This window comes from Semicossyphus pulcher, unplaced genomic scaffold (assembly GCF_022749685.1).
Source record: "Semicossyphus pulcher isolate SPU_LCO1_2020_fin unplaced genomic scaffold, fSemPul1.0.p SCAF_13, whole genome shotgun sequence".
Taxonomy (NCBI): Eukaryota; Metazoa; Chordata; class Actinopteri; order Labriformes; family Labridae; genus Semicossyphus; species Semicossyphus pulcher.
In genome coordinates, this window is record NW_027211637.1 from 25331039 (window position 1) to 25355580 (window position 24542).

The 24542-nt window shown below is 44.9% G+C and overlaps 2 protein-coding genes across 4 annotated transcripts in view; both read right to left on the reverse strand.

Annotated features, from left to right (window-relative positions):
• Positions 1 to 13191, reverse strand: part of iqsec2b (IQ motif and Sec7 domain ArfGEF 2b) — a 30284-nt gene extending 17093 nt beyond the window's left edge. For all 3 annotated transcript variants that reach the window (XM_069659394.1, XM_069659393.1, XM_069659391.1), the window contains exon 1: positions 11494 to 13191. In XM_069659394.1, the coding sequence (XP_069515495.1) occupies positions 11494 to 11948 (455 nt within the window). In that variant the 5' untranslated portion in view covers positions 11949 to 13191. The remainder of the gene's footprint in view (positions 1 to 11493) is intronic.
• A 1514-nt stretch (positions 13192 to 14705) lies between these two features.
• Positions 14706 to 24542, reverse strand: part of LOC138590419 (membrane-associated guanylate kinase, WW and PDZ domain-containing protein 3) — a 50786-nt gene continuing 40949 nt past the window's right edge. Inside the window, exons 13-17 of the mRNA XM_069661057.1 lie at positions 21495 to 21695; positions 21334 to 21410; positions 21094 to 21240; positions 19411 to 19549; positions 14706 to 18392 (exon numbers count right to left, since the gene is read on the reverse strand). Coding sequence (XP_069517158.1) covers positions 17257 to 18392; positions 19411 to 19549; positions 21094 to 21240; positions 21334 to 21410; positions 21495 to 21695 — 1700 coding nt within the window. The 3' untranslated portion in view covers positions 14706 to 17256. The remainder of the gene's footprint in view (positions 18393 to 19410; positions 19550 to 21093; positions 21241 to 21333; positions 21411 to 21494; positions 21696 to 24542) is intronic.

The following is a 24542-nucleotide window of genomic DNA, read 5'->3' on the forward strand; positions in this document are numbered from 1 at the left end:
CTGAAAGCAACACGTTTGACATTTCTGCTTGAAATGATTAATCCCTTCACAAAAGTGACGGGGAATCATTTCAACAGCAGATTAATCACTTAATTGCTGCAGCTCTAATTGACAGACTGAATTTTGCGTAAAAAGAGGGACATAAAAGGCATATTTATGAGAATAGTGTTTCCCATACAGTGAGAAAATGCACATATCACAGCTGTGTGATGCCATTAGGTGGCAGTGTTGGAGCATCATGCACTGATGTGTCTGAGAACAGCATCAGGTGGGGGAGACATGAGGAAAGGAGAGAGAAGAGGGAAAGAATTCAGCAGGTTCAATAGTGACTCAGTGCACCTCAGTCCCTCGACTTAGAGCAGATAAATGCTCCCTCTCAATCTCTCTGGTTTAAGGGCCTAACTCGAGCTATTAGTCACAACTGGGAGCAGCAGGGGACTGAAACAAGGGCTCTTAGTTGGGATTAGAAGAAAAAGGAAGGTTGCAGGAAGGTAAACCAGGCAGACGAGGATGAAATAAAAAGAATGTGACGGTGAAAGGCGACAGAGTGCGATCTGGAGGTGGGTGAGAGGATTTGGGGTTGTTGCAGGGCTCCTAATGGGTTCTCAGTGCCCTGCAGCGGCCCTTACCTGTCCTCCCGCTGCAAGCTTTGGTCAGCAGTGGGGCAGCAGTACTGATGGAGGCTGACGAAGCTGTGAACAGTCAGACTGGTGGGTAACAGAGTGGCATAACCGGCTGCCGTGGGAGTGCTGGGAGCCGAGGTGGGCTGCCCTGAGATAGACGACGGCCGGACACTGACGGGAGGGACCAGAGACGGACGGACGGAGGACACACAGAGACATGGAAGAAGCAGAGAGACAGACAAGACAATCAGCGACGAAACAGAGAGGCAGAAAGAAGAGCATTGTTTGAAGCTGCACATTGATAGTGACAAAGCAATGGCGGCACAAAGGAATGACACATTTAAAAAGGAAAAATAGGTGTGAATCTGACAATGGCACAGTGACCAACATCTTTGAAACACCACAGGCTGGAAATTCCTGGCAGAAATGTGAGTTAAAGCACAAGAGGAGAAGAGTTTAAGGTCAAGGGTTAAGACAGACATATAGAAACTCTCATATTCAAGGTCGTTAAATGAGAGCGAGAAACTCCAACGACCACTCTGCTGGATTATATAAAGCTCTATACTGGTCTACAGCCGAGTTCTTCTGTGGATCACCCTGAATCAAAATGTGAAACCACTTTCTGTAATGCATGCAAAAGTGCACATATAGCACAAAAGCCTCTCTGCCGCCCCTCTGCTCTGGCAGGAATTAGAGATGTTCCATCTGCAGATAGCGAGCGAGCGGCTGAAGAGTGAGCAGCGGTTGAGATTAGCATGTAAATGGCTGGTTTCTCACTGGGGCCAGCTGCCGTCAAGGACACGCAGTGCCTGTCGTTTTAGCGTGGAAGCACTCTCGGGGAGAGGAGCGGGAACGCAGACAAGACGCAGCGGAGAGAGTGAGAAAGGAAGTCGGATTCAGTGGAGTTTAGCAGCTTGTTTTAGGGCCAGATGTGGAAACGCAGCCAATCACACTGGCTCTCCGTTTGTGATATTCACTTGCTGCAATGAAGCTTGATTTTAATAGAAGCTAGCAAAACTCTTCTGCTGTTTAAAATGTTTGTTTAAAGTGATATGTTCCTTATACATGGGCACAGTGCTCTATTTTAGGACAAACTCAAACACACCGTCCTGCTGCCATGTGGAGTCGCTGAAAAAGTCCAACAAATACATTATTTAAACACGCTAAAAAAAGCTGTGCCAAACTGTATTAAGAAAAACTACTAGGTGTTTTCAAAATCTAAATATGTGGCCTTTTCTTTCTGGCGACTTGTAGCTTATTGTTTATCTGGCACACAACTTACTTCACCGTTTTACTCTCACACACATGTGAAGTGTGACCACTTTACTAAAACATAAGCTTTAAAAACCGACTGTTCACTGCCTACCACCACCACTAAGTTAAATTAGTGACTAGCTGCTTCAAAGAGGGCTACATGGTGGTTAGCGCTGTTGCCTCGCAGCGAGGAGGTTTCTACTTCGAGTCCCGGTTCGAACGAAGAGTGTGGAGTTTGCATGTTCTCCCCGTGCATGTGTGGGTTCCCTCCGGCTTCCTCCCACAGTCCAAAGACATGCTCGTTAGGTTAATTGGTGGCTCTAAATTGCCCATAGGTGTGAATGTGTGCATGAAAGGTTGTCTGTCTCTACGTGTCAGCCCTGTGATTGACTGGCGATCAGTCCAGGGTATACCCCGCCTCTCGCCCAATAAGAGCTGGGATTGGCTCCAGACCCCGCGCGACCCTGAACAGGAAAAGCGGCCTGAACACGATAAGCGCTGCAGATAATAGATGGTTAAAGAAGTTGAGCATTTAGCAGCTAAAGAGCTAAGGAGTGAGATGTTTCCCTCAAGGGTTGGTGGAGACCCAAAACAGAGCTAAAAGAGTCATTTAATGGACTGACATTGATCAGGCGGACAAAAACACGACTCAAATATAATGATGGCGTTGCCTGAAATATGCTAGATGTGTACATTTGCTCACAAGTTCATCATATCAACTAAAAAGTTGATGATATTGGGGTGGCGGTTTAGCTCAGCGGTTAAATCGCAAGGCCTCGAGCAGCGCCACCATGCTCAACCCCCATCCCCACTCTCTCTACACCTGTTTCCGACACTGTCTACTGTCGTCTCTCAATGAAGGCATAAGAAGCCCCCCAAAAAATGTATGTCATTGCTGTGTTCACAACTTCTCTCCACTGCCCCCAAGTGGCCAAAAAAGTCAGGTATTGCAGGCTTAAAGATTCATCTTCTGTAGGAAGGAATGGGCTTGGGGGAGAGACTCAGACAGAATGGGGTTGGGAATACTAAGAGGTACACTGTTGGTTTTGTGTCTTTTCATGGGACTTGTTAACAATAAAAAACATGTAAAATCTCCCTCCTTATCCTTTAATCCGACCGATGACATAAACCGAAACATGTCGGGCAGGATTTCCAGTTGCCTCTGGGGCGTTGGCAGAGTCCAAAAGAAGACACTAAATGCAGCACAGTGATCCCGGCTGTTTGCGAGAGTAAAAAGGTTTTTCTAACCGGAGGGGATGAAGAGTGGTTCGAAATGAGAGCGTTTAAGGATATAATCGTGTAGGCGGGGCGCTCGTTTGCTTGGTGCACATTATAAAAAGTTCAATTTGAATTGGGGATAACCTGTCAGGTGGCTATTAAAAGGAGTGTGGATTGTTCGTTCCTATTTATAAAGATCATACGCAGGTTACAAGGCGTGACAATTTACAAGCAAAGATTCTATATTGTTGGACATCCTTTGGAGACGTGACCTGTGTTTGTCAGAAAAGCATTATTCTGCACACGAACCCGCTGACCTGTTCAGATTTGGATGGAGATGTGAAGAGAGGCAGAGGTGCTGTTATGTAAGCCTGAGCAATGCTTGTACTCGCTGTGTGGTCTCTCACTGCCAAGATTTGTATTTTACCGGCGATAATGCCTCCTGATAGAGTTTCCCCCGTGTAGAAGTGTTGACAGGCTCATTTAGGATCTGATTTTTACCTCATGAGTAGTTATGCCTGAATCCCTGAGTGCCATAAAACAACACAAGGCCCCGATCGTCCTCCTCCTTCTTCTTCTACTCCTCCATAGAAGAACAAAACACACAAACTACCCACACACTCTTAGCATGTCTCTTTCTGTCATCAGCAGGCCCACAAAGACGAGCAAAATAACAAAGATGAGGGATCAAGATGCGAAGCAACACATCACAGTTGAAATAATAAGAGAGAGGACGCAGGAAGTCCAGGCCGGAGGGGAAAGTGGTACATTAGGAGAAAGTGTGAGGTATTTAAAGCGGTGAGTTGACGGAGGAGCTGGAGGCAGGAGGAAGAGTGGGAGGAGAGCGAGCTACATGAGAGTGGGAGAGGTTGAACACGGAGGAGGGCAAGGGTGAAAATAATCAAGGGAGGAGGAAAGGAGGGAAGAAGGGAAGGGAAGGACGGAGAGGGGAGGAGGGATGTGGAATGGAAACGGGATGTATAGCGATGTTTCGCAGCTGGGATTTTTCCTCGCACCTGTGCAGCGGCAGGGATGGGGGAGTCAGCGTGTAGGTGAGACTATGTATAGATGAGTGAGGAGAGTGGGAGCGAGGGTCACATGATCACAGTGAGGAAGACTTCGCCAGCTCTCTTCTGGATACATTACACGCTGTTTGGTAGATGGTCAGAGGGCCGTTCGATGGCGTTTCGGGGGTAAAATCCGTCCGTGCGTTTCAGCCATTCGACTTCAAACTGTGTTTTTTCCCCCCTCTGCCATTGTCTATGAAATAAGCGTGTGGGAGCGCACTGCGTCATCCCACCTCCAGCGTGTGACCCGCCTGACTCCTGCTGACAAGCAGAGACGTTTGATAACCACACACGCTGCGCTGTAGCCCAAAGTTAAGTGTGTTTTTATACACGCTCCCAGCCCTCCTCCTCTCCCCTTTCCTTCCTTTCTCTTCCACCAGCTATTCCACAACCGACACCCCACACCCCCCCTCCCCTCTCCTCCCTCCATCGCTTTCCACTGTGAGCTTGAGTCTCCTGCTGCTTGGCAACAGTGCGGACTGCCTGTGTGGGCGTTTGGCGTTGAGTGCCAGGCGAAAGCACTGACAAGGAGGGGCACAGTTACAGTTACGACTCGACTACGCACGCCAGGCACCTGCTGTACCCTGTGAGTTAGCCTGCACATGTGTGTGTGTGTGTGTGTGTGTGTGTGTGTGTGTGTGTGTGTGCGAGCGCTCGCATACAGGTGTGTGGGTATGAATCATCCAATGAAGGATGATTAGACTTCATTTAAAAGTGATGTGGGAGACGGAGAAGGAGTAATTCAAGAAAAGCGATACCCCTCCTGAGCACCAAAGGGATATTCTGTGAAGTCGTCTAATTTTCTTCCAAACTTTCTTCAATGAACCTGTAACCTGGGAGAAATAAAACGCTGTCGCACTCATCCGTCTTCAATGCGCTCCATCGAGCCGTCATTCAGTCCCGCTGCTGTCTTTCACCCTGCTCCTGCTCCCACTCCTACCCTCTCTTCTTCTCTCCACTTCTCTCCATCTCTCTATTCTGCGTCTCTCGCCCACAGAGTTCTTCACAGAAGAGCTCACAGCGTTCCCACAGTAACCAGGCTCCCTTTTCAGAAACGCGTGCACGAGTGTTTGACAAACATCCCGACAAAAAAAAAAAAAAAAAAGTGCCACTTATCTGTATTTGAACGGGAGAAGACAATGAATAAAGTTAGATAGTAGCAGCCGAGAGAAGAAGTGTTAATCAGATTCAGAGCTGCTGATTCGGATGTGAATGGCGGAGGCAGCGTTATGATGGACGACACACGCCGGGAGGGGGGTTAAGATTAGATCCACAGTGATGTTTAACCCACTGATGAATGGAGAGAAGCTTTTGCTCTCTGTCCTCAGACGCAAGGATGCTAATCTCTGCGCTAATTGTTCGGACACAACTGTCGTCGGCACACAGCTGCCGACTCTCTCTTTTACTGTATATCCTCTTCGTTTCTTTCTGTCAATAAGATAATCGACACAAGTTTAATTATTTCTTTACGTCACAGAAAACCAGACTTCCAGCACCTTCCTGTGTTACTCCAGGTATGTAGTGTTTGATATGATGGATGGGGGGATAGACTAGCTGTGTATCTTCCGTAAACTGTATCTTTTGTGTGTCCGTCTAAAAAAGGACGTCAAAGGGAGGAAGACGGATCAAAGTCTAGATATCTAGCTGCCCCTCCACCAGCCTCCCACCCCTGGAAAGCTGAGGGGAGATACAGGGAAAAGAAAATGCAGTCTTGAATCTGCCTTGAGGACAGATAGGCTTTACGGTTTCCACAGCAACTGCATCTCTCGCATCACTCCCGGTCCAAGGACATTTAAGTTCCTGTGAAAAACTTTACATCACAGCTATTCAGTTATTTCAAGAAAAAGTCACGTGGAGCGGGAGACGCAGAGAGGCGGGAATGAAATATGACGTTTAGACGGGTAGGTATGGGGTGTGGAAGCCAGAGGCAAGGTCATGCATCTATGGGTGTAACTACATGCTGCATGAGAGGTCTGAACAATTAGCTAGCAGTTTTTAGCCGGTCAATTAGCCCATTTGTGCGGCTGTATTGTAAGTATTTCCTGCGATCCTAATTGTGCTGATCATGCAGGGAAAGCTGAGGTGATTGGTCAGTCCCCTCCTGTGCTTCCTTCTCATTGGGCGACCGCTACTTGAAAATGCGTCACTTATAAATCGTGAGAACCATGTGACTAAATATAAATGAAAACGCGTGTCATTTTTCATTTACACTCGCACACACTGCAAGACGCCATGAACACTCACTGCACTTAGAAATCGCAAGGAGAAGGCAAAAAAACACCACCCACGTACCCTTACCTCCCACACAAACACACACACACATCCATCATTTAAATTTATGTCAAGCTAACCTGCATCATAGCACTCATTAAGCTGCAACATTTGAATTCAGGGCAATATTAAAGACTGTTTAATCCACAATGTATCGTGAAATATAAACTGAGAGAGTTCCTGAGGAGCTGCAGCATCTCTGTATTTCTTCTAGAAACTCAACAAGAGAGAGAGAGAGAGAGAATAGATTACCTCTCATCACATCACACAGACTGTTTGGAGCAGGTCAGCACAGCTCAGCTGAGCTAACCCACACATTCGCCTGAGGGCTAGTTCATTCCTCTAACTTGTATCTGCGCTGTCTTAGCAGCTATAGGGTGTAAAGCGCCGCTCGCCGTGCTCAAATCACTGCACATTATGAACTCTTTATTAGCGGAAAGAAAGAATATTCAATCACGCCGATCGGGAACAAAGAGCGTGCTTCAGTTAATAGCAGGAGAAAAAGAGCGAGTGAGCGATGAGGGGAAGAGAAAGAGAATAGCACAAAAGTAATTTCTGCAGCTTCTCTGAGTCATATCTGCAGCAGTGGGAAACAGAAACAGCGAGGGGGAGAGAGTGAGTGTGTGTACGTGGGTATGTGAGAGAGAGAATTAGAAAAGGAGAGAGAGAGAGAGAGAGAGAGAAGGGGTGTAGAAGGGGGAGGGGGTTGTGTGTAGTAGAGCTACACAAAATTAGCAAATTAAGCTCCTTTCTGAAACAAAAACCCATTAGCGTTTTTAAACAGAATTAATGTCAATTTCTGAGAGAGAGTGGAGAACATGCACGCAACGCTGCGTGTGGAGAGGGAGGTAGATGGAGTGGAGAGACAAGCGGACACACAAGCACCTTCACAGGGCTCTTTGGAGCTTCTCAACACTCCCGCTGTGACAGGGAAAGTGAAGTGAAGAAGGGAAAAGATCGCTCTGGCCCTCTTTTTGTGCATTATATAATGATACAGCTCAGAGCATCAGCACCGCTGCCATCGCCAGGACCTGGAGCCGCTCCTGCCACTCATCCCCCCGAGCTGCACGTAAAAAACGGGGCATGAATGCAGCACATGATGAAGGGATGCGATCTCTCACCCATGCAGCGAGAACTGTCACATCATCATAACATGGCAGCCTGCACGACAGACTGCAGGGTCACATTTGCTGTCTGATAATGGGCATCCCAGGTTATATCCTGCTGTGCATGCACACACACTCACAGAAAAGACACACTCAGATACACACACACAGCATTAATTATCACCCCGGGGCTAGTGGTAATTATACTCTGGTCACACTAATTAATCTCTCATGCACTGTGTGTGGACCTCCCTCCCCGTTTCACACTTTTTTGCGCGCTCACACCAGCACATACATTATATAAAGATGTACTCACACACACACACACACACATGCCAAAACCGTTCGTGCATGACCTCTCCCAAAATAACAACACAAAAACATCTGCCGCGCTCGCAGCGAGCCGCGCCAATGCCCTCAACCCCGCTGCTTCTTGAAGAGGGTACTTGACGTTGGAAATCATTTCACCCAAAGGCCTCCGACTCGCATTGTTCACACTGCCATTAACAGGGGAGGAAAAAGGGAGGAAAGAGGGGCAGGGTTTCGGGACAGCTGTTTACAGCGTGCCTCTGGGAGAAGGAAGAGGAGAGGGGCGACTTTGTTTTGATGCCGCACGAATGGCTGAAAATAAAAAACGGGGACAGTTTATTCAGTTTCCTTCAAAATAGTTACGTGCGGCACAAAGAGCGGCAGGCAGGGATGAGGACTCCGGCTGGAGGAACAAGAACTAATTGGACAAAAAAAACAAAACAAGCCATGCCTTCTCCGGCCCAGACTCTCCCCGCTTTCCCTTCCTCTCTGTTGACAGATGGCATATCAGTGTGTGTGTTCCACCTTTTCTCTTTTAGACTAAAGCCCGCTGAGTGAGGTCGCCCAGTCACTTTCCTCCCCCTTGTCATCTTTTTCCTGCTCCCACATCTTCCTTCTGTCTCTTGCTATGATTTGAGGCCATATTTAGAGCAACATGGCCTTTCGCGATGAAGAAAATCGTGTTCCAATCCAATCCGGTATCAAGAGGAGGACGGGGTTCTGTCGCTGACCTGAGCTAGTCGGCCAGTTTTGGGTTCGGCTGAGTCACAGCCAGACGGGGACAATATGGCTCTCCACTGCGCGGGTGACTCTTTATTAAATGTGACACTTCATATGATACGCTTGTCTGAGCCTGGATTCAAAGTCATGCAGCAAGCGCTACAGGCAATTAACAAGAGAGGACATGCAAGATCTACATATGCATTTAACACCTACATAAATAACTAATATGTGCTTCTGCGTAATGACTCAGCCCCCCTCCCCGCCCCCAAGAGATGATGAGCGGAGGGAGACAGCGGAGGGGAAAGACGACTGCAATCGATAAGGGATTTGGTGAAGTTGGAATCAATCACTGATAAGAGGATTGAGAGAAAATCCAGTAATTATTACTGAGACGATTCGGTGAGGAGAAATCTTATCATATGCTCAGAGACCAATGGTTTTCTGTCACAATATATTTCACCGTGTACTTTTTCTACATGAATTGCTGCCTACTCACAATGCCTAATGCTTCCGGGAACAAAAGCCGACTCTATCTGTGCGTGGTAAAGAAAAAGCGAGGACAGATGCACTTGCTGTTTGCCAAAGCTGTGTGGTTTTTTTTGCAGCACTCTAACTTCAGGTCAGCCTTGAGTTTGGGGAAGTGGGGGGGGGAGGGGAGGGGAAAGAAAAAACAACAAGCCTCCAGTTCAAAGTGAAGAGCAAAAGAAAAACACTGATTTAGCAAACAGTGGGTGGATTTTTTTTGTACTGAAGGGCTTCACTGGTCCGGAAAGTTCAGATAGCCATGTAATAGACCCTTCACCCTCCTGCCTGGACTGGAGTTTTCCTCAGCATACTACTATCCAGCTCCCCCGCACCGCATGTAATAGACTCTATTACACAAATCAAATAGAAATGTTCTGTTACAGATACCAGTATTGGTACAGATATCAGTTTCCGTATCTGTACCAGTACTGGCCCTGGAGGTCGATATTGCTTTAATTTGTGAGTATGCCGATCAATGCACTGTTCTGATACTATAACCAAAACAATCAACTAGTTTCAGGTAAATTATTGTGTGACAATAACAAACAGCAGTGTGTTGCTAGCAGAGTTTAATGCTAACAAAATGCTTTTCGACCAATATAACTAGGAGCACGATATTGGATATTTTACCGATATTTTCCAACCCTCTTTGCCGATTGCTGATTTTGTTTTTTTCCACCTAATTGCAGAGAACATCAAGTCTCCCCTGAGGTGGAAGTGATGATATGCCTACTCTTATTGTAGAGAGCAAAAACTGCCATACCGCAGACATCTTGCATATTTCTTCACGCTTGACGGAAGAAGGCGTTGTACAAAAGGTCACGTGTCTGATCACTCAGGTTTCTGAGTGCACCTGAATACAGCATCCCCCCCGAAACACGGCAGTGAGGGAAATCTATCTGCCGATGCCCATATGTCATTTTCAAGCCAATATCTCCAGGTACCGATAATTTGTAATATCGTGCATCCCTAAATATTATGTATATTGTTTTATTCTGGCTAGTTTTGGAGGGGTACTTAGTAGTGGCCAATACTCAAGTCTAGGAATAGGAATTGTTATAGGGAAGGAAAAATGAGTTATCATAACATCTCTACTAATCCAGTTGTCCCAATACTGATATCAGTATTGGTAAAGTCCTAATATTGCCTAAACTGCAGTATCTGCAAGCATGCCAGTCAAAAGTGCAATGTTAGCCAAAGCTAGCAAAATGTTAGTTATTGGTGTTTTTCCACTAATATTATGTATATATTTGATTGCACCAGACATTGGCCTACACTCAAGTCAACAGCTGTGTCTCAATTCAGGGGCTGCATCGTCCAAAGGACGTATTTGAAGGACAACTGCGGCACATTGAAGGCTGTCCAATTTTGAAGGCTACATTAGATGCCATCGACAAATGTGTCTCTTTTCCCAGGCCACGAAGGATCCATCAGGTGCGTCCAACGTATCCCAAGAATCATTGCGGCGAGGAATACACTTTTAAAGTTAAAAGTATTTGGATTCAACTCAATCAAATAGCTAGCGATACAAATATTAAAAAAACGAAAGGAGCCTTAAAACAAATTATCTTTAAAATAATAGGTTAAGTAACGTGACATTAGTTATGATAGCAAGTTAGCCTGCTAGCTACCTGTTGCTAGGCGACATGAGCAGAGTTTGGTGACGCAAGGGTAAGGGCGGGAACAGCTGGTGAGGCAAACAGGGAATCCTCCGTAGACCAGACGTCTCATTTCAGTTCGGCCTTCGTGGTCTACACGTGCAACGAATGACACGTCTGATACCATAACCAATTAGCCCCATAAAATCAACTGGTTTCAGGCAAATTATCATGTGACGATAACAAACAACACCAGTGTGGTGCGAGCAGAATGCAATATTTGTCAAAGCTAGCCAAATGTTAGCAATCCGTGTTTTTCCACCTCACTTATCACACTAGTATCTGAGGAGTACTCGGTGTTGGCCAGTGCTCAAGTGAAGGTATCAGGAAGGAAGAAATGGTATCAGAACATCTCTTAAATCAAACCCTCTGCAGGCACAATCATGCACAGAAATTAAATGGACACCTTGAGCACTTATCACTCTACCCATAATCCTCCTGCACTCTGCATATTTCCTCTCAGCAGTGAATTAAACATTCCCTTCTTAGGTTAAGTCCCATTACTGCAAGGATTATCTCTAAAGACTGGAGAGGCTGCAGCTCCATACAGCCTGTCATTATACCGGCTTAGCTTATACACGATGTGACATATTGGATGTTATGCATACTGTGGTCATCAGTGTAATTTAGAGCAACCTGGACAACATCACTGACATTCCTGTAATCCGACATGAAACCTCGTCATTCATTGGTGGATGAGCAGACGAATAGAGGAGGGTTATGTTTTCAATGAACTTACTTTCTGCGTATGGTGGAGCTGGTGTTGGTGTCCGTGCTGTCAGTGCGTTCAAGCCGGTCTCGCTCGGTGGTGTTAGAGCCGCAGGAAAGCCCTCGGGTCAGCCTGGTGTGGCTTCTCCTCTCTCTGCTGGGCCCTGGAGTCGTGGCCGGTACACTTGTCGCCTGAGCCACCGGGGTGCTGCTGTTCCCAGTGCTTCCACCGCCCCCATGATGGATGGGGAGCGACAGAGGCTGGCTGTGGTTGTGGTTTTGCTCCGGAGTGTCCGAGCCAGTCCCCCGTGGGCTGCGCTCCTGCCTCAGGTCCTGGTTCTCCTGGCTGACCCGGTCCAGCTGGCCCTCTAGCTCCTCGATGCGGCGCCGCTGGGTCTCGAGGAGCTTGGCCTGGCTCTCAATGATGTTGTTGAGCTCCAGGAGGTACTCCACTGCCCGGTTCGGGCTCTCCGGGCTGGTCTCCATGGTGGAAACCCTGCCTCAAAGGGGTACGACCACCACGGAAAGGACCCCGTGGGGTCGAGATCCACCCCCCCCACCAGCCCTGATGAGTGGGGGGGAGGGAGGGACCAACAACTAGTGAAGATTTGCTACTGGCGTTAGATGTTCAGAAACAGGAAGTCACAGAGATTAAGAGTTCTTGTAGTTCAGAAGGACTACATATCCCCAAATCTGAGGGCAAAAATTAGCATTATAGCATCTTAGTAGCCTTTTAAAGTGTTGCAACGCCAAGAAATGAGTTCAAAGTTCAAAAAGAAGCTAAAAAAACTGTTGATTGTCTGATTTCCTGAAGTCACAGTCATCTTGAAAGACCATGCCAGATCAGCATGGAGGGGGTCAAGAGTTTGGGGCATCATGATGAACATGAATCATGAAAAATAATAAAGCTGTTTCTTGCTGATAGGGAGGGAGTTACAAAGGAGAAAAATGTCTAAATGAGGCTAATACTTGATTTAACGGCTCTTTGATCAAATAATTATACAAAGCAATGATAAGAATATAATCTCAATCCACTGACCTGTGACATTTCTTCATAAAAATGTTAAATACAAGCACTCGTGAGTCTCCTATACGTACAGGGGAAGGGGGGGAAGGGGTGATGGGGGTGATGCTATTTAAGATAAACCACTAATTATCAGTTGCTGTCAATCATTACATAACACAGAAAATTCTGCTCCCTCCCACGTTGAGTATCCCCGCAGTCTATCATCGTCGCTTTCAACCCATGGCTCGCTGTGTCTTTAGAGCACAGAAAGTAAGCACAGGTGGCTTACCAAGTTCATTCCTGGGGTCCAAATTCTCCCCTCTTTTCCAAAAAAACTACATCCCCCAGTTTAAGATTAAGACGAGTTCCCAAAGTGTGTCTCTTTGATTTTTCATCCGAGATTACTGCAGTTTACTTCCTCGTCACGCATTCATAAACACTGCTCTAGGAGATGAAACCTGTTAAGGATCAAAAACTATCCGGAATATTTTATTGACCGCCCGAAAGTCTCAATATGCTGTGCCAAATCTTTAAACAGCACTTTCGTGTTTCCCGCTTCGAGGCTCTGATCTGAAATCTGTTTATACGAACAGGTTGATTTATTTCCTACTTATCTGAGTCGAGTTTCGGCTGTGTCCGGTCAGTAAATCCACGCAGGAGAGCGGAGGTGAATCTTCTTTGCGGTGCCGCAGAAACACGGAGAGGTTTCGCTCTGAACTGCAGCGATGCGTGCGGCTCTTCCACTGCGCGCATCATGCGTTAAGACGGCAACAAAGATGTCTGACTTCCGGGAAAAACTGTCAAAATAAAAGTACCTACCTGAACTTTACATACGTGAAAAAGAAAAAATTATATAAATTATATAAATTATATTATGTTACAGATGACATGAGGTAGATATAAACATATAAGTTATATAGCTGACAAGGCATGTATTGTACAAAACAAGACAAGGTGGAAGACATGCTGTAAAATGAGATTATTTTTGTGAAGTTATTTTGTAGATTACCTCAGGTGAATTGAGAAAATTTGCATTCTAATTGTTTTAACTGTTTTGAAGAAATTTGACACAATTTAGATAAAACTAAAACTACATATTTATACTCACTATAATGTGTTACTCCATGTACCCATCATTTTAAGTACTATACTAAAGAAAAAGAGTCAAATTAAACATTAAACACATACTACTTTTTACGCACCATACATTCATCTTTGGGGTAAAATGACAGCTTAAAAATACAGCAGATAATGTACAGTTTTAAACAAGGTTGGAGATAACTTGGAGGTACATCTCGCTACTATTTTATGAGGTTCATTCTATACAATTATTAGCAAACGGACTGCACTTAAATCGATTATATAGCTTAGAATAAAGACCAAGTGTACAATGACATTTTATTTTGAAAATACAATCAGCGTCTCATTTTACATCTTCATTTGTAACTTTACACACTTCAGGAATCCTGTTGAGCACCAGTGTAAAAGGAGTACACATGTAGAAAACAACACTGTAAAGCATCTCCTTCATGGCAGTGAAGGCATCACAATCTCCTCTGTTCAACATGTCTCTATTGTTTTAATCCACAAGCGTTGTTATGGCGTGCTTGTCTAGTTTAGGGACACTCATTTAAGGACACTTCCTTCTGGCTCGTGATCAGTGAAAGTGGCAGCCTCGCTGTTATTACTGCGGTGATATTTTTCTTCGTCTGAGCTGACATGAACAGAAGGATGCAGCTTAGGACAACATGAGCGCGAAGCAGCCTCAGAGCGGTGTTATTTTTAGTGACAGTACTTAAGTGCTCATATCTGAACTGAGACGCTGGCTATGGATTCACCCACTTCTCTCTCGCTATAATGGCTCACACAGGTGTACAGTATAGGAAACTAATATTAGACTGAGAGATGGGCGTGCATGGGAAATGTAAAATCCATGTTCTCGCAAAAAGCAGGTTTAATAATTGATCTTTGGGGAAATGATCAGATTTTTTTTTTTTACCATCATTGTGTGTCTCATGCAACTTTTATTCCCCAACCTAATTCTGAACCTTTTTTGTTGAATCTTTTAAATAATCTCTCACACACATCTTCATCACGCCGAATCCTATCTCTCCTAAATCTACTGTATCCTACGATTCTGCTGCCATCTGCTGTCCATTTCTGTGTCTCTTCTTCTTGTGTTAAAATAAAAGCAATAAAAAGAAAGACATGCATGACCACTGAGGAAATTGGTTCAGCAGTTTATTTGGAGTTTTATGAGAACGTGTTTACAGTTCAGCCATATAATCCCCCCTTAGGAAATGAAGGTCTAAAAAAAGAACATTAGCAAACATTATAAAATAAGTCTGACATATAGGCTACCAAGCTACTCATTGGACTGGGAATATAGCGTGTTGGTTTGGTCACTGCAATACCATTTCAGATAGCAGCACAGCAATGCAAACACATGGGGCGTACTGAAAAATCTATATCAGTCCTGCAGTTAGTTGAAAATGGACAAAAACTTCATTTTTAGCATCAACCTTTAGGTAATTATGGGCTGGTAACAAACAGATGTAACAGTCTGCGTCTCCTAGTGCTGCAAAAAACTAAACAGCAGCTTTAACATTTAAATAATGTGTTATGAAAATGGTCACTTTGTAGCTTCTCTTCCTAATAATGGCTTATCTATAGAGCAAAAACCTGAGTATTTCCAAAAAGATAATTTCATAGAAAAATAACATCTCACAGTTTCCATCCAGCCAGAATTTCTAAAACAAAATGAGAGCAGAAACTAAACGTTGTGCTATTTTGCCATCTTAGACGCAGCACTCAGCTTCTGCAGAGGCTTATCATTAGTTTGATCTATGTGGATTTACAGTAAGGGCCTTTTTTTGGCATGACTGAAACTACTAAACGGCTCGCCCACTTCTCTCCTCGCATTAGAGACCTCAGAGCAAAAAGGGTTTTCACAGTAAGAAAAAATCAGCGGTTCGGATAAAGTGATTACCAAGGCAAATGTACGTGGCACGATGGGCACAGCACTCTCTAGAATCTAGATTGTGTTTTTGTTCTGACCCCACATACACAATATTATTAACAGTACTGGAAATATGCACACTGCATCTGCATATTTTTGGCATCTTGTTCTGACTTCTGACGTAGGGTACGACACGGAGCTTCTTTATCCACACCCGAGCAGCTTAATACAAACATTCATGTATGAACAGGGCAGGTACAATATAGTCTGTTTACTTTATGAGCCTTCACAAAAGCTATATACCACTTTTCACATAATCTCTTATCACACTTTAATAAATAATATGTACGGGTATCTGTTGTATGTAATATATAGATATACTGCATATGTTTATATATATATATAATTAAGGATTATCATGATGTATTACAATAAAGTAATACACACAGGGCTTGCTCCAGTCAGTACAGTATTTACAATAGGTTCTGTCATTTATTTCTCTACAAATATGTACAGAATATAGATTTCACACCTGCTGTCAAAAAGGGATTTGCATTATCACAATCAAATATTCAGTTATATGGATCAACATTACAAGTGTCCATATAAGAGGAGTTTTGTACAAACGTGTCACACTGTTTCCTCTCAGACCAGGTCGACGTGGCGCTGTGGAAATGGCTGTCTGTCTTTGACAGTTGCATTATTATTGCTCAGTATCTTCATGAGGTATAAGTGAATGTCTTTGCAGTCTTTGTACAGTAGGGGGGGATTAAGAGAGGACAGGCTCTGTGAAAGTAGCTTGAGGAGAGATGCAGGGAGGTGAGGGAGATGTCGGGAGTAGATTAAACTATGGTGTCTGAAAAACTTTGTTATCCTTGAAACGGAGAGAGATGTTCTGATACCATTTTGATTTCTTTATATACCTTTATTTGAATATAGGCCCCCTTTTGATACTATAGGGATTAAATAAAATACATATCATAATTCTGACTGAGTACACAGAATGTTAACCCAAAAACCAAGCAGAGCAGCTAGAAACAAGCTAAGCTAACATTAACCTTAGCTCAACTCCCTGTGTCTGCTTAGGGTTGAATAAATCTTGGATTCTTACATGGAACTGCTATATTTTGTGATTAAACTGCTTATAATGATCTTAATTTTAAATTAAAAGAAATATTCAGCGTTAAAATGTGTGACACTGATTGCTAACGTTTTGCTAGCTAACTATGGTTACTAAGCTAACGCTCTCTGCTAGCACTGCACTATTGTTGTTTGCTATCGTCACATCATAATTTACCTGAAATTTGTTCTTCTTTTCCACTCTATAACATTAGTTCCTTTTGGTAGACATAATATATTTATTACTGCTGTGTAGGAGAGAAGAAACAAGTCCATTATTTGGGGGCTAATAAACAGTATTTATGTATTCACTAGCTTACTCGCCCATACTCAATACTGCACTTGAGGCTCTATCAGAGACCTTTTCAATACTGGGTTGGTATCAGAACAACTCTACTGGAAACTATCACAAATGCTTTAAACATTAAGAAAAGAGTGTGTCATAAAAAAAGACAATGCTATGTTGTTTCACCAGCAAAACATGTGATGTTACTATAGCATGTCGGTGTCATTTACACGTCAAAATGTGATATCAACTCTTAAAACCAGCCAGTGGTCAGCTGTAAAAAGGCACAAAGAATATGACTTCACGGCAGATATCAAAGTGACAAAGAGGAAATGTGGGTAAAAAACAAGTCGAGGTGTAACAGTGTGAGACTGACAGAATCTGATATCAGATACTCAGTAAAGCATGTGTCATGTATCATGCTCTACTTCCTGTGAAAAAGTAAAGAGAAAGGGTTTCTTCTTCCTCCTCTCTGCCCTGTCCGCCTCCCAGGGCTCCTCTTACCCTCCTCGACCTGAGCCCCCCTCTGCTGGCTGGGTTGGAGCCAAGGGCCTGGCAGCACCACGGCTCTGCGCCCGCCTGCTTCTGTAGCGGCCAGGGAGAGGCCTGAGATGCTGGCAGCAGACACGCTGCCGTCAGATTGGCTGCCTCCGGACTCTGACTCATCGTCGCCCAGCTGCTCCTCGGACGGCGCGGAGGTGAGGAAGGAGAAGGGCTCTCTCTGTGACACCGGATCGATCACATCAACGCCCGGTAAAGGCATCTGGACATGCTCGCCTTGTGCGTCCTCGTCCCTCTTATTCAGCTCTGTCTCTTTGTTTTCACCCCCATCAGCATCCCATGACCTCTCCTGCTCCTGCTCCACCTCCTTCTCTCTCCTCAGCTCCCTGTAATCTGCCGCCATGTCCCAGTTTTCATCCCCCTCCACCTCCCATGCTTGTTTGGGTCTGGGAAGTTTTTGGTTAGGACTTGGAATAGGTAGAAAAACATCCTCTTCACTCTTTTGACTCAAACTGACTCTCTCCTGCACCTCCTCTGTCTTTTCCTCCACCTTTTCCTCAACAGCACCTACCTCCTGCTCTGCCTCCTCCTCTTGCTCTTGCTCTGGCTCCTCGACCTCTACCTCTACCTCTACCTCCCTCACCCTTTCCTCACTTCTACTTTTCCTCTCTCTGCTTTTGCTCCTCCCTCTCTCCTTCTCCCTTTTCCGTCCCCTCTGTGTCCCTCTTTCCGTCTCACTGTCATCATTTCTCCTGAGGGCGTCTCTGGGTAAACTCTGAGTTCCTCTTTTTCTCCTCCTCCGGTCTTCCCGAGACCTCTCTCGCCGCTTGGAGATGGGGCTTCGTATTTCTGATCTCCCTCCTCCTCCTCCTCCTCCTCCCTCCTCTGAGCCCCGTCTTCTCCTTCTCCTTCCTGTCTCTTTCTCGCGTCCATCTAAAGACCTGCTTCTCCTCTTCTGCTTGGAGCTGTGCCCCTTCCGCCCCGTGGAGTCTACTGCAACCAAACCCTGCTCCCTGGGGTGACGCAGGAGGGAGGGGGAGGTGATTCTGCGCTCACGGCCTGAACACACATAATGGGGAGAGAAGGAGGTGGAGAGAGGAGGAGAAAACAATCTGAATATGCAGGTTAAAGAGAGGAAATCTGTGGCAGAGGGCATTATGTAATCTCTTATTAAAGAGCTCTGAAATCCAGAAACTGATTGTTATGATTTGGGGATTTTTTTGCATGAGGTCAGCTTGCGTAACAACAGCTGCTTTTCTGTTTCAGTGCAACCATTAGCGGTGCTTCATAACAAATATGACACACATGTGGTTATCTGTATTCCCCCATAAAGTGCCATTCTCTTCAGTAAATAATTCAGTGAGAAAAATGTAATTACTAATTGTTATGGGGTCGTGAAGTGTTTTTCCAGAGGTAGGTTTGATTGACACGAGAAATCCGTATAATTTTGCACCTTTTTAGACCATTACGTGAACTGAAAAAAAAGGACTAAGGACGTCTAGTACAAAGGTTTTTATGATAATTATTCGCGAGGACAGCAGTGGTGACTCAGTAGAGGCATGTAGAGAGACAGAAAATGGGAGAACTAACAGGAACCATTACCAACCGCGTATTCTCTGTCCGTCCAATCACATAGAAGCAGGGCTCGCCTAGCTTGGAGTTGGTCATACAAAGAGACAAGCTGGAGAGCTCCACTGAGAGAGGGAAAAAGAGAGAGAAAGGGAAAATGCAGGAAAGGAAGGAGTGAAACAAAAAGGAGAGAACCAGGACAAGCCAAATCAGGAGGGAAGAAGTGGTGCGGAAATGTTAAAAGAAAAAAAGATCAAATTAACAACAGATGCAGACGGGTTTAAAGGTGGAAAACACACAAAAAGAAAGAATAAGAAGTAGAAAAGTGTCTGTTAGAATTAGTCCCATAGAAAAAGAATAAAGGAGGTTTTTCACCCAAGATTAAAACATCACATCCTGAAGAAATGAGGTTCCCTGTCTCAGATTTCCATATCTGTTATTTCCCACCCATGTAAACACATGGTGGTGACATCCTGATATATTTATAACCCCGCCCACTGTTTCTCACCATAGTCGGGCACGTAACCGTTTCCTCTCTTCAGCACCAGGTGGATGCGGTGGCCTCCTCTGCGGATCTGCTCCACCGCCTGGCTGTGCGTCATCCCTGATGTACTGTCTCCGTTGATCTCCACCAGCTGATCGCTGACCTGCAACACATAAACGCAACACCCACAACATTACCTTACATATATTCCATCTATCATCACCTTAAATTACCTCAGAAATATGTGATATAAAAGCTGGAAAGTAATAAAGATAGGCCTTTTTTCACAGCAGACATTATGAGTGATCATGACAGGAAAAGTGTTAATTTAACATTAGTGGTCCTAGTGCCCCAGAAGACTAATCCATTACGTGTGTCAGTGAACCAGCATGCCACATGTCAAAATTTCTTCTACATAATTGTCATGACTTACTTTCTTACCTGATGTGGATAATTACGCAATAATCACATTAGAGGGGTTGATGTACTGAATATCATCACGGCTGTGATTCAGTCATAGAAGATAATCACAGCCTTGATATTCAGTTCAACATGACGACCCCAGGTGTGATATTGCGTTGATTGACAGTTGTACAAGCAGCAATTAGTAGTAAAGAGTAATGATCAACAACAGATTATTTTTTGCTCCACCAACTCAACTTGTTCCACAACTTAACTGAAATTGGAATTTTGTTGCCAAGCAACCCAGACACAGTATGATGTCATCAGCCAGCGTAATAAGAGTCTGCTGTGTGACTCAGAGGTACCAGCTTGATTAATGACGACACACACGGTCTGCTGTGATGTTAATTAACAGTATTCAGAACACCTGGCTGAGGCGGAGTGATACACAGAGTGAAAAGTCCCAGTGATGTTGCTTTCTACAGCACTCATGCAATGACTCTTGTCCAATCAGATTACTTGGTTGGAACTAGCTGTTATAAGAAGTGGAACCAAGACTAGTTTACAGCAGTGTTAGCAGCTCTGTGGTAAATGCTAACATGGTGCTAGCATGGCAACAAGCTTAAAATTACAATGCATACATATTAACATTTAGCAGATATGACATGTTATTTTTACTATCCTAACATTTGCTGATTAAAATGTACCTCATTATGTGACTGTATATATATATAGGCTATGTATTCTGACAGGAACATATATGCCAGTAGCAAACTCCAGGCCAATAGTTCAAGGCCCACTTCAATCAAACAAAGTAAACCTTATCGAAAAGGTTAATAAGATTCGTCCTTAGGCAATTGTACTTTTACAGAATCATTTTCAATGAAAATGTGATGTGATGTCAATCTAATCCCAGGATATAGGTACATCATTTTTTGTATTTAGAAGTACATATTATTTTATTATAACTGACTTCCTATAATTTCTGTTAGAAGTTCTGCTGAGTGCTACAGTCCTTGACGCAGCGATCGCAGGCTCGACTCCCAGTCTGTGATCATTCGGTGCGTGTCACTCCCCACTCTCTACTCCCCACATTTCCTGTCACTCTTCAGCTGTCCTTTCTAATTAAGGCAAAAGCCAAAAAAAAAAGTTGTGCTGTGAATTACAAAGACAGTTGGAGCAAGCGTACAACTGCACGTTAACATGCAGCACAGAGGAGATGAAACACACAGGATAACAGATATAACTACATCACAGAGGAAGCGTAAAAAGAGTACATAGACTGCACACAGCAAACAGACACACCTGCATTTTCTGACTCCGTGAAGCTGGCCCCCCCTCCATCAGTCCCAGGACGTAAAGGCCCATGTTGTACTCGCTGCCCCCTCGGAGGCTGAAGCCGAAGCCTGAGGGGCCACGATCCAAGTCTACGCTGTAATACCTGGAGTCACGCTGGGAGAAGAGAGGACAGAGTAAGAAGGACAGTAATGATCACTGCAGGAAACACATTGAGGAACACATTATTTATTATGTTGCTGCCCTCACCTTCGGACGCGACCTCTGACCCTTTCTGCCTCTGTGATTAGGGTCGTACTCGTTGGTTTCTGAAAGACTAGAAGCATCTGAAAAATAATGATGATTGAAGTCAGATTATAATTTAAAATATGCAGTACATTTGCGTGTTTCTCGTTGATGTCCGTGCTTACAGGTGCTGGGACGGGGGACGATGGTGAGGCGTAGAGTATTTCCCGCTCGACGAAGGATCTGAGCGAGCTCCCGATGAGGCAGAGTCACCACCGATCGTCCTTCCACCGCCTCTAATCGATCCCCAGCTCGGATCTGACCGCTCTTGGCCGCCGGGCTGCCTCGACGGACCGTCACAAACCGGTGAGGGAGGAGTGAAGCGGCTGAAGAGAGGACAGACAAACATCAAAGGGTCAGCGCTACCTTAAATGACCTCTTGCTTATTTATGAGTTTAGTAAAGTTGCATTTGGAACACAATAGCCCCCAAAACTTTCCTTTTAACCTAATAAGCGGGATCAAATGTGGATAAATGCAAAAGCAAGATGATTTATTTCACTGGTTCCTTTGCCAAAACTCCAAAAAATACTAGCTGTAATTAAGCTCCAGATCGCTTTTGGCAGAGGATACTTTTTAAATTACTTCCCACATAAGCCATTTTTTTACACCTCCCCCACTGTCTCCTTGAAACTCTCCTCTTCTCCTTCATCTCTCCATCCATCAACCTCTCTCTCCATCCGCTGACACACCGGGAAATGTTATTCACCGTTGGATGATTTGTCTTTCTCCTCCAGAACAAACTGTCATGGAAGACGAGCTTTCCGGCATTTTTTTTTTTCCTGACAGGGACCTGTCAAACTTCACAGAACAACAGACTTAAGACATCTACACTTCAGTATATGCAGAGTAAGAGATTCTTAATGCTCAGCTCCTCTGAGATCCACAAACTAGTAGTGTGTCTGCATTGCTATGCCACCAGCATACAAAGAAGAGACGGCAAATATTCAGTTATTTCTGCTGGTACCAAAAAAATGTCTCACTGAAAAAGAAACAATGGCCGTCTTCTCTCAGCTTCTACACCATTCTAACACATGTATCATGTATCCTCGGAGGGTAACAGATGATCTCTTTTCAATTCTTCTTCCATACTATGATGCTTATTTTACAAGTTATGGTCCCATTAAGGGCTGCATGGTGGTGCAGTGGTGTCGCCTCACAGCTAGAAGGTTCCAATAGTTTGGACATAGTGCACCTGTGTTCCTCCCACAGTCCAAAGACATGCTCGTTAGGTTCATTGGTGACTCTTAAATTGCCCGTAGGTGTGAATGTGAGCGTGAAAGGTTGTCTGTCTCTATGTGTCAGCCCTGTGATTGACTGGCGATCAGTCCAGGGTGTAACCCCGCCTCTCTCCCAATCGCAGCTGGGATTGGCTCCAGCCCTCCGTGATCCTGAACCCGATAAGCGGTATAGATATTAGATGGATGGATGGTTCCATTTAATTTATTTATTTTTTGCCTTTATTGATAGGACAGCTGAAGAGAGAGAGGAAATACTGCGAGAAGAGAGCGGGGGATGACTTGCAGCAAAGGGCCGAGGGCGGGAGTCCAACCTGCAGCCACTGCGTGGAGGACTGTAGCCTCTGTATGAGGGGTGCCTGCTCTACCCACTGAGCTAAACCAGGGCAGTTGCTACTATAGCCACCTGTCCACCAGGATAGAGATGTTCAATGTGGTCACTTCTGGTTCCAGAAAAACAAGGTGGCGATCGCCAAGATGCCAAACTTGAGTCTTTAAATCAAGTGTCCACAAACTAAATGGTTGCATCACAGTGGCTACCTCCACAAATACAGTCAATCGTGGGGTGGACAGTTAGCAATTAGCATCATGTTTAATAGCTCACTTTGCACTTTCTTATGTACATAAAAATATCACTCACAACTTAGCGTAACTCTCGTCACTGTCTGAGGTTGATGAGAAAACTATCAAGCAGCCTAAAAATAAATTTGCTCCATTAATCTCCCGCACCAACTAAAAAAGCTTCTTACAGTTTTCAGCCGGACAGTCTGTCTGTCTGCTTAGACTTCTAATTCGATCTTCTGTTTCTCTTTCTGCATCCTCGTAAACTCCCAATTGCTCCCTGTCTGACCCCTCTTTCAGGGTACGCTCCGCTCGGGTGACAGCTGGCTCCTCTAGAGTCTCGCCGGTGGCCTTATGTAACCCATCAGGCAGCAGAAACACGCTGAGACTCACTCAGCTGAGGTACAGACTCATTCTACGTCCCTGGGAGATAAAAATAGCACTTTTAAATTGTCTTATGGAGCGCTATGACATGATTGTTAACAGATTAAAAACTGTAATAGTGGAGGCGAGGAGTGTGTGATGAAGTGTATGTCACAATCCCGTTAAAAGGTACAGCGTATATCCAGAGACACATCTCCAATCTGGGCCTAATCTGGGTGACCCAGGCAGAAGCGGCAATCAGGTCAAATCAAAGCCAAGGCAGCTTTGCAAATAGTCTTCTTAACATGCATAATACATCGCTCCGACATCAACGGTGGCCAAACACATGAATACGCATGCAACAGCCATTCCCACACACACACGGACACACACAGCATTACTTTGCACACGCATACACGTGTACAAAAACCACACACAGTGACTCACACGCAGAGGGATTGGGACAGATGTACTCGGCCACACACACACACACACACACACACACACACATAGCTTAAACCACACACAGATGCATCCAAATGGACTGCTTTATATTAGTGTCTTTTCCTCTGGCTCTCCATGTTCTCCTGTCCAGAGTAATCCCACTGCGGTATGCCCAGCAGCCAGCCAGCCAGCCGAGCAGCCTCTAACACACTGCAATGATCACTGCTCAGGAGTGGAAGCAGCCCCCCCTCCCCGCCATCGTAAAAAAAAAAAAAATCCCCCCCTCTGCAGCCCAGATGCATGAGCCGGTGCGGACGTCCCCTCAGCAGCCTGCAGATGCCTCGTTCATGTCGGAGAGCAGAGAAAGAGAGGGAGACAGCACTGTTGATCTATGGCAGGCATGCAGGAGTGTGTGTGTGAGCAGGTTGGTTAATGCTGAACTCAGCACTGTTAAAGGTATCTGTCAGTCATTCATGGTGCTGCCTGTGTAGCACAGACTATTAGCACATGATCACATCATGTCGTATGCAGCTCTAAGCTTGCACAGGTTACAAATATTAGAGTTAATT